This window comes from Equus caballus, chromosome 7 (assembly GCF_041296265.1).
Source record: "Equus caballus isolate H_3958 breed thoroughbred chromosome 7, TB-T2T, whole genome shotgun sequence".
NCBI classification, from domain to species: domain Eukaryota; kingdom Metazoa; phylum Chordata; class Mammalia; order Perissodactyla; family Equidae; genus Equus; species Equus caballus.
In genome coordinates, this window is record NC_091690.1 from 2,024,071 (window position 1) to 2,035,573 (window position 11,503).

An 11,503-nucleotide genomic window follows, 5' to 3' on the forward strand; every position below is an offset into this window, starting at 1 on the left:
AAACAAATTTAACGGCCATAATAGCCATGATAACCCTACCTTCTCGCCACCACCAGAATGCGTTCTGTCTCTATGGATTTGCCTGTTCTGGCTATTTCACATCAATGGAATCATACTCTCCGTGGCCTGTTGTGTCTGGCTTCTTTCACACAGCATAATGTTTTCAAGGTTCATCCATGTGGCAGTGCTTCACTCCTTTTTATGGCTGAATAATATTCCATCCTTTGTATGTGCTACACTTCGTTCTTCCATTCAGCCCTTGATGGCCTTTGGCGACTTTTCCACCTTTTGGCTATTTTGAACAGTGTCTCAACTGTGTGTACACATACGTGACGATCTGATTCAATGTGGGTGGCCATGGAATAGTTGGGTCACGTGGTGATTCTGTGTGTCACTTTTTGAGGTCCTGCCAGGCTGTTTTCCACAGTGGCCGCACCCTTTTACATTCCCGCCGGCAGCGTACAAGGGTTCCAGTTCCCCACAAACGCCTTGACACTTGTTTTCTGATTTCTTCATTCTAGCCTTCCTCGTGGGTGTGAAGTGGTTGGTCTCTCCTGGTGCTTTTGACTTGCATTTGCCTGATGACTGGTGATGTGTTTATTTCATGTGTTTATTGGCCATTTGTCGATCATCTTTGGCGAAATGTCTAAGTCCTTTGCTCATATATTCATTGGGTCATTTGCCTTTTTGTTGTGGAGATGGGAGGGTTCTTTGTGTATTCTGGATAAGAAAACCTTGTCACATATGTGACTTACAGATATGTTCTTCCTTTCTGTGGGGTGTCCTTTTACTCTCTGTGTAGTGTCCTTCGATGCACAAAAGATTTTAATTTTGAAGAAGTCCATTGATCTATTTTTTCCTTGTGTTGCTTTTGCTTTTGGTGTGATGTTTAAGAAATCATTAAGAAATCCAAGTTCGTGAAGGTTTATCCGTGTGTTTCCTTCCCTCACTGGGTCCCCAGGACAGTCTGCTGGGGGGCGGGGGGCTTCTCAGCAGAGCCACTTTCAAGTCCTGGACCTGGGAAGAAGCTTCTGATAAATCACGTGTCCCTGGACAATGTGTTAACATGAAAGGCCATGAAGTTGAAAGTAGCAGAGTTTCCGTTTTCAGTGATAATGGTCCTTGCCTCCGTGAACGTGCTCCCACTATACTTCTGTGCTTTCATGATGATGCCCCCGGCATAACAGGTTTTAATGCTTGGTCCTTTTAGGGCTCCTCCACCTCGTTCTTCAGAACAGCACGGCTGTCACTGAACATTTGTTCTTATTTATAAAACTTAGAAGCAAGGTTGTGAGGTTTCCAAGAAGGACTGGTGGTAGTATTAATGGAATTTTGTGAAAACGATACATCTATTAAATATGGACACCGTGTTGACACCGCTCTCTCCTTTCTCCTGCCCCACGTTTGCCTTTCTTTGAGCCTCCTTTGATGTCATTCAGTCTAATTTTACAATTTTTACGCTCGCTTCTCCCTATAGCCTTCATTAGGCTTATTTGGTACTTAATAATTTCTTTGTGCTTTCGTACACGTTGTCTTTCAAATCGGTCAACTTCTTTTCAACAGTGATTAGAAATGGAATGATGTTTATGTTTCTCTTGGGTTCACATCCTGACAAGCTGTCGATCATCTTTTTTCTCTGCTTCCCCTTAGATGCTTTGGAGGTTGTAAACACACAGTGGTTCCAGCTATGGCACAAGTGACTTTTTCCTCCTTTCTAATGTGTACCCCTGTTCCTCGTGGCATTGGCTGGATGAATAGTCTATGCTGAAGGGGGCTGGGGCCGGGGCATTCTTGTTTTGTACATAATATTATTGAACGAGTGAATTTTGACCACTTGCACATGCGTTCTTTCATAAACATGTTTTTGAAGATGCCCTTCAAAAGGGGGTGAAAGTTCTCATCTATTCCTAAATTACCAAATATTTGCATGGGTGAATGTTGACGTGTATAAAATGCTTTTCCTCCATCTATTGTGATACTTTGAGATGATTTTTTTCAACATGGCATTTGGTGAGTTATATTAGTCGATATCCTAACATTTTACTGTAAAATATATCTGCAGAAAGATGCATAAAACGTACATTTGACAGAAACATTACAGAGTAAACATCCAGGACCTCCCAACCTGGACAAGGCTGCCGTCACAGACACAGCCCACTTGGGTTGAGGGCCCATCAGAGGCCCCACCCCGTCCTCTCGCTGCCAACAATATCCCAATCTTTTAAAAGATAATTTCCTTTTCTTTCTTTATAGTTTCATCACCTATGTATGCGATAATGTCGCCTGTTTTATATGGCATGTAAACAGAATCAAACTATATGTACCATTTTATATCAAATATCTTTTGTTCAGAAATGTTTCGAATCTTCCATAGCTTTGCACTTCATTCACTTTATTCACCTATCGTTACCCCTGTGACCACACCATTTTTGTGTTGTACTGATTCAACAGCTAGCCCCAATGTGGCGGTTCCACATTTTGGCTGTTGGGACCGATGATTCTAATAACATTCTATTTAAAAACTTTTTAAATCTAATAACATTCTTACATGGTTTTTTTTCTGCTTTAGTTTTTCCTACTCTCATCTCTATCTCAACATGCTCCAAGTTGAACCTTGCCCCCCCAAAACCCTTCTCTGTGTGTCACAAGTGTCAAAGACAACATGAGTGGCGCCACATTAAAATAGAGCCAGAGCAGCCATTTCAGGGGAACTGCCTTGCCCAGCTTGTTTTCTTTGCTTTTTTTTAAAGATTGGCATCTGAGCTAACATCTGTTGCCAATTCTCTTTTTTTTCCCCTTCTTTTTCCCAAAGCCCCCCAGGACACAGTTGTATATTCCAGTTGTAGGTCCTTCTGGCTCTGCTATGTGGGACGCCTCAGCACAGCCTGATGAGCCGTGCTAGGTCCTGGCCCAGGATCCGAACCAACAGAAACCCTGGGCGGCTGAATCAGAGTCCACGAACCTAACCACCTGGCCACGGGGCTGGCCCCATCTTGTTTTCTTTATCTTCCAAACTGGACCAAACCACCGACATTCTAAGAAGTCAGGAAGGACAAGAATGTCCTGTTTGTAAGGACTGATGAAACTGGACTTTGCTGTTGACCAAATGGATAACCAATCAATGAAGGACAAACCTGGCCTAACTCGTCTAGCGCCAATGAACTCTACAACTCGCCTCATCTTCCTCCCTTTTTTCTGTAAATCCTGTGCCCTTCTCATGTAACTGGGACAGTCTTTGGGTTTCGACCTGAATCTGTGCTCCTGGAATTGCAATTCTGTGATGCCCAAATAAATGCCTTTCTGCCCCTCCTTTTGGCTCTTTATTCTCAGGTTAACACCACCTACATCTCAGCTGATGGCGACGTAAATTTCCTTGAAATAAACGCACATATGACAATTCTAACATCTCCTACTGTGGCTGTGCTGAGATGAGTCCTGCGCAGGCTGGGGCCGCGGGGACCCCCTTCCCACGGGGGCAGAGGACCCGGGACCGCGGTGTTCTGAACTCTAAACTGGGGGAGGGGACAGAAGCCGGGCCCCTCGGAGTCAAAGGTCACATGTCAAAACCCAGCCAGACCCTGCCTCGCATGCGGCAACGTCACTGTTAAGGGTCTGTTCTTAAAGGGCACCGATCTACGGTGACTCTGCCCCCAGGTCGACCCCCGACCCTGACGGTTACCAGTCCCCCATCCCATCCTGTCCAGGCTCCGGACAAGGGGCGCTCCAGGGAAACTGAGTCAGGACTTCCCAGTCCAGGAGGAGGAAGCAGATGGGGCTGCCGAGCTGCGGGCCGAGACTGGGTCCACCCAGCCGGCAGCGGCTTCTGCTCAGAGCCCACGACGCGAGCGGGCGAGTCCGAGCGCTGTGAAGAGCCGGGCAGACAACCGCGCAGGGAATCGCTGAGGCCGAGAACCCGCGCTTCCGCCCGGCCCTGCCACGTGACCACCGCCAGCGCCTGTCAGGCACGCCCCCGAGTTGTAACAGTGTCCAATCAGGGAGAACAGGGGGCGGGACCGGACAGCAACGGGGCGAGCAGGGGCGACCCAGCAACCGCTCAATCAAGGGACAGGGGCGGGCCTTGGGTAACTGTCCAATCAGAGGCGACGGGGGCGGGACCCGGAGAAAAATAGGCCGCGCTGGGGCCGCCCGGGATCTGTTCAATCAACGGACAATTTATTAATCAGGCCCCGGGGGTGAGTCAGAGCACTGTCCAATCGGAGTCTCTGGCAGGGGGAGTGGCTGGAATTCCATCCAATCAAGATGTTGAGGGCTGCAGCACCGGCCAATCAGGCCCGGGGGCGGGCGCGCTTGCACCCGCTTGGACGTCGCTCTCGTCCGGCCTCGTCCCCTTGCTCACCTGCCCCGCGCGGCCCCAGGTGTCCCGTCCCGTCGCTGTCACCTGCCGGGGCCGCGGAGAGTCGAAGCGGGCGGAGATGGTGAGTGCGCGGGCCGGGCCGAGACCCGGAGCGACTGGTTCGAACCGGCGGGAACCGGCTGGAAGCGGCCGCGGGCCTGGGTCTCCCCGCGCCCCCCGCGGTCCCCGCGAGTCCCCGCCCTCGGCCGCGGGGTGGGTCCCGGCGTCGTGTCCCGACCGCGCCTGGGGGTCCCGGTCCCACCCGAGTCCTTGGCTGGGCGGGGTCCGAGGGGCACGGGACGACCCCGGCCGGCGGTCAGGGCTGGGGCGGCGGGGCGGCCGCGGGGTGGGCCCGCCCTGACCTGAGAGCGGGTCCCAGCGCAGCGCTGATGGTCCTGCTTCCCTGGGGCCTCAGGTTTCAGGAAACGGAAAGTAACGGACCCTTATTCCGTTTTTCTTCTAGTTAGAATAGTTTTTCAGGTTTGCTCGTTGCCCCCAGATGCTGACTCGTGTTGTTCCGGGGCTCAATGTGGGAATGCCCTCTGTTCCACATTAGTGATGGGGTGAAAGGCAGGAAGATGCACGCAGCCCTGCCAGACGTCCCAAGTGACCCTCCGTGTAAGGACGGCCAGGCCAAGGCCTGGGAGGAGCCTTCGCGACAGACGCCCCGCTTGAAATGACTCCAAAGACAGGCCTCCTCTCTGCGGGCGAATTAGAAGTGCATTTAATTTTGCATGTTTTGTTTTGAGTGCAAAGGGCATCGCACTGTGTGCAATTGGATGTCAGTTTTCCTCCATGCAGATATGTTAGTTTCCCATGGAGTGGTAGTTGCATTCACTGTTGTTGCTCTGTCGTGTCTGTACCCTGATAGGACTGGACCATTTTCCTTTCTTGATTCTCCTGCTAGTGGCCATGTGATGGCTTCAGAGTTTTCTAAGTGCTTCTAAAACCGTTATTGGATCTCTCTTCCACTCATCTTCTCCAGATTTCCCATCCTGGGCCCTGTTCCTCACACCAAAAACATGTTCCACGTGTGTCCTTCTGTTTTGTGGTTGCCCTTTGGGGATGAAATCAAACCTTCCCCCCGCACCCCTCTGACCCAAAATAGGTTTGGATGTTTTGGGGGGGCCAAGAAACTTTGCTCTGCTGTTGGAGGTTTTTCTGGCCGGTCTAAGAAACAGGTCAACATGAAACAGATTAACAGGAGAAAAACCTGATTTGATTTCGTACGTACAGGAACCTGACATGCATAAGAGATTCAAAGACCCCATGCACATGAGAGGTTCAGAGACACAAAGGAGGTATATATGCCCTTCTGAGCTAAGGAATGGGATAGGGGCCTGGGGCTTCTGACCAGAGAAGGGTGACTCATAGGACGAGGAGAAGAACAGACACTCAGTAATTAGAGGTTTGCTCTGCCGTACATATAGGTCATAAAAAGTTATTTGTGGTGGTGACTCTTCCTATGGGCAAGGCCCCCAACTTAAATTCTTTAAGGGAGAGGTTAAAATTTCTCTTGCTCCCACAGGGTCTCCGGTGCCTTCAGCTCAAAGTAATTCACATACCAATGTGGCATATCTTAGAGAGGCCAGTTCTGAACCCCTTCAGTGTCAAGACTCATGCCACACACACCAAGAGGATCAGAAAATAGTTGGCAATCTGGGGAGGTCGTGGCAGGTGTCAGCTCTTGCAAATGACCAGAGACAGTGGATGGGGCCTCTGCAGTGGCCAGGGCTGGGACTGGGCGTTCGTGAGGTTTCACCCTCCCACCCCCGAGGATCACAGGACGTGTGGCACTCCTAGGCCTCTTTATTGGTTTGCCGGAAGTTGACCAGGCAGGGAAGAGGGGTGGGGGTGTCAAAGCTGTTACCTGTCAGACCACAGATCAAATCACAAGTGAAGCCAGCCTCTCGTATATAATTGATCAGTGGCTCACATATGCCTCATCTCTTTTAATTTAGTGTGGATTTGTCTGAGTGTGAATTTTAAAAGTCAAGTGCCCTAGCGACATGAGTTAGTTGATGGGGGGGGGGGGTGTTGGAATCTGTTTTCCCCAGGACAGTGGAGAGAGGCAGGAAACGTGGTGGGGGAATGGGGCTCTGTTCAAATAGTCCGCACCTTTGTTGACTGTTTTCAGGGTTGTCTCGTTGTTGAGTTTTTAGTGTGGCCCTGCCAGGGTGGTGTACCCCAGTGCATAATGCCCTCTCGATGGCTGGCAAATAAAGAGTCCACAGCCAGCGTCCTCAGCTCCGTGGCTGGCACGAGAGTTGTCTTCGTGGAGAGCTCTAAGCAGGAGCCATGTGCGGCTAGAGTGTTTTGCACACTTCCTCAGCGCCGTCTGTGTCGTGGGTCTTGAGTTGCCTGAGTCTCATGGTCCCCCTCTGGCTCTCCCCGGGCTCGTGTGCTCCTGCCCCGTGCACCACCTGTGCTGCTCCTGGGTTGTCTGGGGTGCTGGGTTCCTGGGTGTCACCGTTGCTGTCAGGGGCCTGGGTTCTTTTTTTTTTTTTTTTTAAGATTTTATTTTTTCCTTTTTCTCCCCAAAGCCCCACGGTACATAGTTGTATATTCTTCGTTGTGGGTCCTTCTAGTTGTGGCATGTGGGACGCTGCCTCAGCGTGGCTTGATGAGCAGTGCCATGTCTGCGCCCAGGATTCGAACCAGTGAAACACTGGGCCACCTGCAGCAGAGCACACGAACTTAACCACTCGGCCACAGGGCCGGCCCCAAGGGGCCTGGGTTCTTATATGCAGTCCTCACTGCTGATAGAGCTGGTGTCAGGTGTGCCACCGCTGGGGGCTGGGTCTTAGGTTCTGCTGTGGTTCCTGAAGCCTCAGGTCACAGGTGCCACCTGCCACTGCTGGAGGAGGGGCAGTGGCTAAGCCACAGGTGTTGGTGGCCCTGCAGTCTGGTCACGGGCACATGCCAGTGTGCTCTTTGGGACCTCAGGTCAGGGCAGCCTGCTCCTGCCGGTGAAATCTATGTCTTGCTCCTGTCCCTACTGCTGGAAAGCCTGGTGCCACTGTCAGGGGAGAAGGAAGGGGCCGGGTTGCTGGCCTCGCTCTGTGTCCTGAAGCCTCAGGACATGTGCACCACCTGCCACCACTGCAAGGTGGGGTGGTCAGGGGCCAAGCCACGGGTGCTGTTTGCCCTTGCAGCCTGTGGTGGATGGCGACTGTGCCAGTGTCAGGGTCTGCATTTCGGATTGCCGTCACCAGGGGAGGGGGAAAGGCCTGCTCCCTAGTTCCGCTGCCCCCTGGAGGTGCAGTCCAGCCACATTCAGATGTGTAGATGCATGGATCTCAGCCGTGCTGGTGTGCTGTGCAGGGAGCTGGTTTAAACTTAGAGGGGAGAGACAAAGGGAACGACTCACTCCGCCATGATGCTGGTGTCACTCCTCCAGTCATCTTTGTGTTACTCATTTCCAATTTAATTCCATGGTGGCCTAAGAGTGTACGTTGTATGACTTCTGTTCCATTTTATGTTGTTAAGGTGTGTTTTATGGCCCAGAATGAGGTCCATGTTGGTGGATGTCCCGTGCGCGCTTGAGAAGGATGTGTGTTCTGCTGTCGTTGGATGAAGCAGTCCGTAGATGTTGATTGTATCCAGCTGCTGTGTGGTGCTGTGGAGTTCCGCTATGTTCGTACTCACTTTTTGCCTCCCGGGCCTGTCCGTTTCTGATATGGATGTGTTGAAGTCTCCAATTTTAATAGTGGGTTCCTCTATTTCTCCTTGTGTTTCTGTCAGTTCTTGTCTTGTATTTTTTTTGCGTGTGAGGAAGATCCGCCCTCAGCTAACATTTGTTGCCAATCCTCTTCTTTTGCTTGAGGAACATTAGCCCTGAGCTAACATCTGTGCCGGTCTTCCTCCACTTTGCATGTGGGGTGCCTCCACAGCATGGCTGGTGAGTGGAGCAGGTCTGCACGTGGGATCCAAACCAGTGAACCCTGGGCCGCCAAAGCAGAGTGCATGGAACATTAGCCACTCGGCCACGGGGCCTGCCCCGTCTCTTGTATTTTGACTCTCGTTAGGTGCATACACATTAAGAATTGTCCTGTCTTCTTGGAGAAATGATCCCTTTGTCATTATGTAATGCCCCTCTCTACCCCTGAGGATTATCCTTCTGAAGTCTGCTCAGTGAAATCAATGTGACTACTGCAGCTTCCTTTTGATTAGTGTTAGCGTGGCGTATCTTTGTCTCTCTCTTTACTTCTAATTTATTTGCATCTTTGTATTTAAAGAGGGTTTCTTATAGACAGCATCTAATTGGGCCTTGTTTTCCTGATCTACTCGGACAGTCTTTGTCACAAGAACAACTTCTCCGAGGGGCACACAGGGAGAAGTGTGGGCGACTGTTGATCACGGGGGCCTTTGAGGGGTTCATATCAGGGACTTGCATTTGCTTGTGAATCTGGGGGCTGCTGTCGGGGGCACACACTCCTGGAAGGGACGAGTGGCAGTTCAAGGACCCCCCGCAGGCAGCTTGGCCAAACAGAATGGATGCTGAGGCAGCAGTACCATGGAGCAGCTTAGCTAAACGCTCAGCAGTCCGTCCTGTGATGCCTTGACTTCAGGAATGGCAGTTGCTTGAGTGGCAGATGTTAATGGACACAGATGGTTTTCTATCGTAAAGCGCATTGAACCAAGGCAGTAAGGATGGAACCTGTGATGAGCAGACTCCCTGTCTCAGCCGTTGCCCCCAGGTGGATGGCTAAAGCCATGAGAACAAATCAGCGACCTCAGGGAGTGGGGGACAGTAGGGGTTGACCTGTACTGTCTTGAGCTGCTGATGTACATGCAGCAAGAGGTGCCCTGTACAGGACAGTCTCCACCCTGTTTAGCCAGTAGGACTCTGACTCCGACTGACTGTCCGTCATCTGTGTTAGTCGCTGTTGCAGCATCAGACCCAGCGTGTGTGGTGGTGTTTATCTGTGGTTGTTTAGGGTGGCGATAATTGCTTGATTTCTTTTAATATTCGCTCTTTTGGGGCTAGGGCTAACACACCCGTCCCTGTGCCTGCCAGCCCACTGGTGATGGCCAGTCCCAACAGGACAGGGATAAGAATGGCCCTTTTGGTCCTCAAGTAGGATGTCTCTTGTGGAAAAGTGCTGGGAGGGAGAAGCGGGGTGGGATATTAAGGTAGCAACACTGTAGTCACGGGGACATCCCCATGGGTACCTCGTGGACTGGCAGGATCAAGTGGACCTGCTCCTGCCCTTAGTTAGGTCCACCGTAGAATCTCAGTGAAGTGTTATTCATTTGGGGGCAGTGCGTACAGAGGGTGAGGGCTGGCCTTTGTGTTGGAGTATACTTGGCAGCCTTGAGAAGGTACCACCATTTGAGGTTCATTATTTGGATGCTTATCCACAGGTGCCCTGTTTGGGGTCCTGGTTAGGGATTCGGTTTAGCCTCAATGAGACTTAGGGTAGTTTGGAGGGAACTAGTGCAAGGGGCTGACCACCGGGAAGAATGGCAGGATAGGTAGTGACGTGGGACTGGCGGTCTGGCGCTGTGTGGACACAGATCCAACATCATTTTACTTGCAAGGTTTGGGCTGCTCTCAGAGTTTTGTCTGCATGTATTTGTTGTGTCGGGTCTGGCCCACTTGGTTGTGGCGTGGGAGAGGATCGTGTGTACAATGGGGAGGAGCTTATGGGTAAGACGTGGAGAGGAGTGGAGGAGGTGCCAGCAGTGGTGGTGAGAACAGTAAGAGAGTAGGGTCTCTCGTGGATACACTGGGGAGAAAGCAAAAGCTGTAATCCAGTACACAGGGCAGGGAACACAGAAGACAGACGTCCCTGACCGTGGGGTCTAGGCAGGTCAAGGCGGGGTGACGTGAAGAAGTGCCCTGTTGTGACTAGTGTGGTTTCGGCCACATCATTTGGCTTGCCATCAAGGTGAAATGACATCTAGTGGTGCCATATGGTTGGCAGGGGACCTCCTAAGCGTTTTGATTGAGGCAAGGTTCATGAGGCAGGCCGTTAGCTGTTTCAGCAGCACAGTCTCTGTAGACTTCTCAGGGCCAATCGGCTGGAGACATGTTTGCAACATGGCCTTGAGGCTGTCAGGCACCCCAGTCATTTCCTTTCAGAAGTGGAGGCGATCTGGGAGGGGAAAGTCCCAGTGTCCAGTGAGGTTGGGGAGCGTTGTCTCCCTCCTACTTCTCTTGGGCTGTGGCATCTGTGTCTGAGGGCTCGTCATCTCCAACATTGAGCTCCTGGGCTGGGACAGTGTTAGCTAAGGCATTGGTGAGCTTGGAGGTGGCCTTCCCAGATGGGCACCCACGAAGAGCAGGAGTGGCTGGCAGGTGTTAAATTATCAGTATGTATGCTGGAGGCCTCGCTTATGACTGAACTTGAGAAGTGAAACGAGTACCTTGATCTGAATCTGGCGAAGATTGAAATGTCTGGTAGGTCAAAGGGGATGAGCACACACCTGGTCAAGAAGAGGACACGATGGGAAGCAGCGTTTCTGGAGGAGCGGCCCACAGGAGTCCACTGAAGGTGTCCATGATGGTGCTTGCGTACCTCCTCGCTCCAGCAGAGGGTGGCAGCGGTCCAGTTCAATCCATTTCCCTTCTAGAATAAGGTCTGTCGCCCCAAGGCACATATCCTCACTTGCGGGACTTCCAAAATTTCATTTGGGAGCAAAGGAGGCCATTATCTGCCACTACTTTGGCTAAGCCAAGGTAACGGGGACTGTCCACCTGTGTCCCCACTCAGTGAGTCCTGTTCCCCCCCCATGGCCTGATGTCAGTGGGCCACTCAGCTGGTGGGTGTGGTGTCTCTGGAGGGCTAGTTGAGTCTGGGGCTTGTCTGGTCCTCTGGGAGGTGGCTCACCTGGGGCCTTGGAGCAGATGCACGGTTTGCGTAAGGAGTCGGTAATGTTCTCGTTACCTGCTTCTGGTGTGTGGGGGCGTGTGTGTGCAGTCATGAGTGCCCACCGTCGGCATGTGTGACTTGGCCTTCTCTTTCCAGCTGGAGACACCCGAGTGAGGCTTTCCCTGAATCATGAAATGATGCCTTCAGGAGGCTGTTTAGATAACCATGGGCAGCTGAGGAGAGGTACCCTGGGCTTCCTGAAAAGTGAGAGCAAGTTGAGGTTGAACCTTCAGTTATCGGGACTGAGTGCAACATGTTGTCTAGATCTAGG

At 51.7% G+C, this 11,503-nt stretch overlaps 1 protein-coding gene across 2 annotated transcripts in view; it reads left to right on the top strand.

The window, feature by feature from the left end:
• The first annotated feature begins 4,290 nt into the window (after positions 1–4,290).
• Positions 4,291–11,503, top strand: part of LOC111767407 (zinc finger protein 57) — a 37,997-nt gene continuing 30,784 nt past the window's right edge. The window contains exon 1 of one of the 2 annotated variants that reach the window (XM_005611461.4): positions 4,291–4,436. In XM_005611461.4, coding sequence (XP_005611518.3) covers positions 4,434–4,436 — 3 coding nt within the window. In that variant the 5' untranslated portion in view covers positions 4,291–4,433. The remainder of the gene's footprint in view (positions 4,437–11,503) is intronic. The other variant, XM_070272447.1, reaches the window with a different exon arrangement.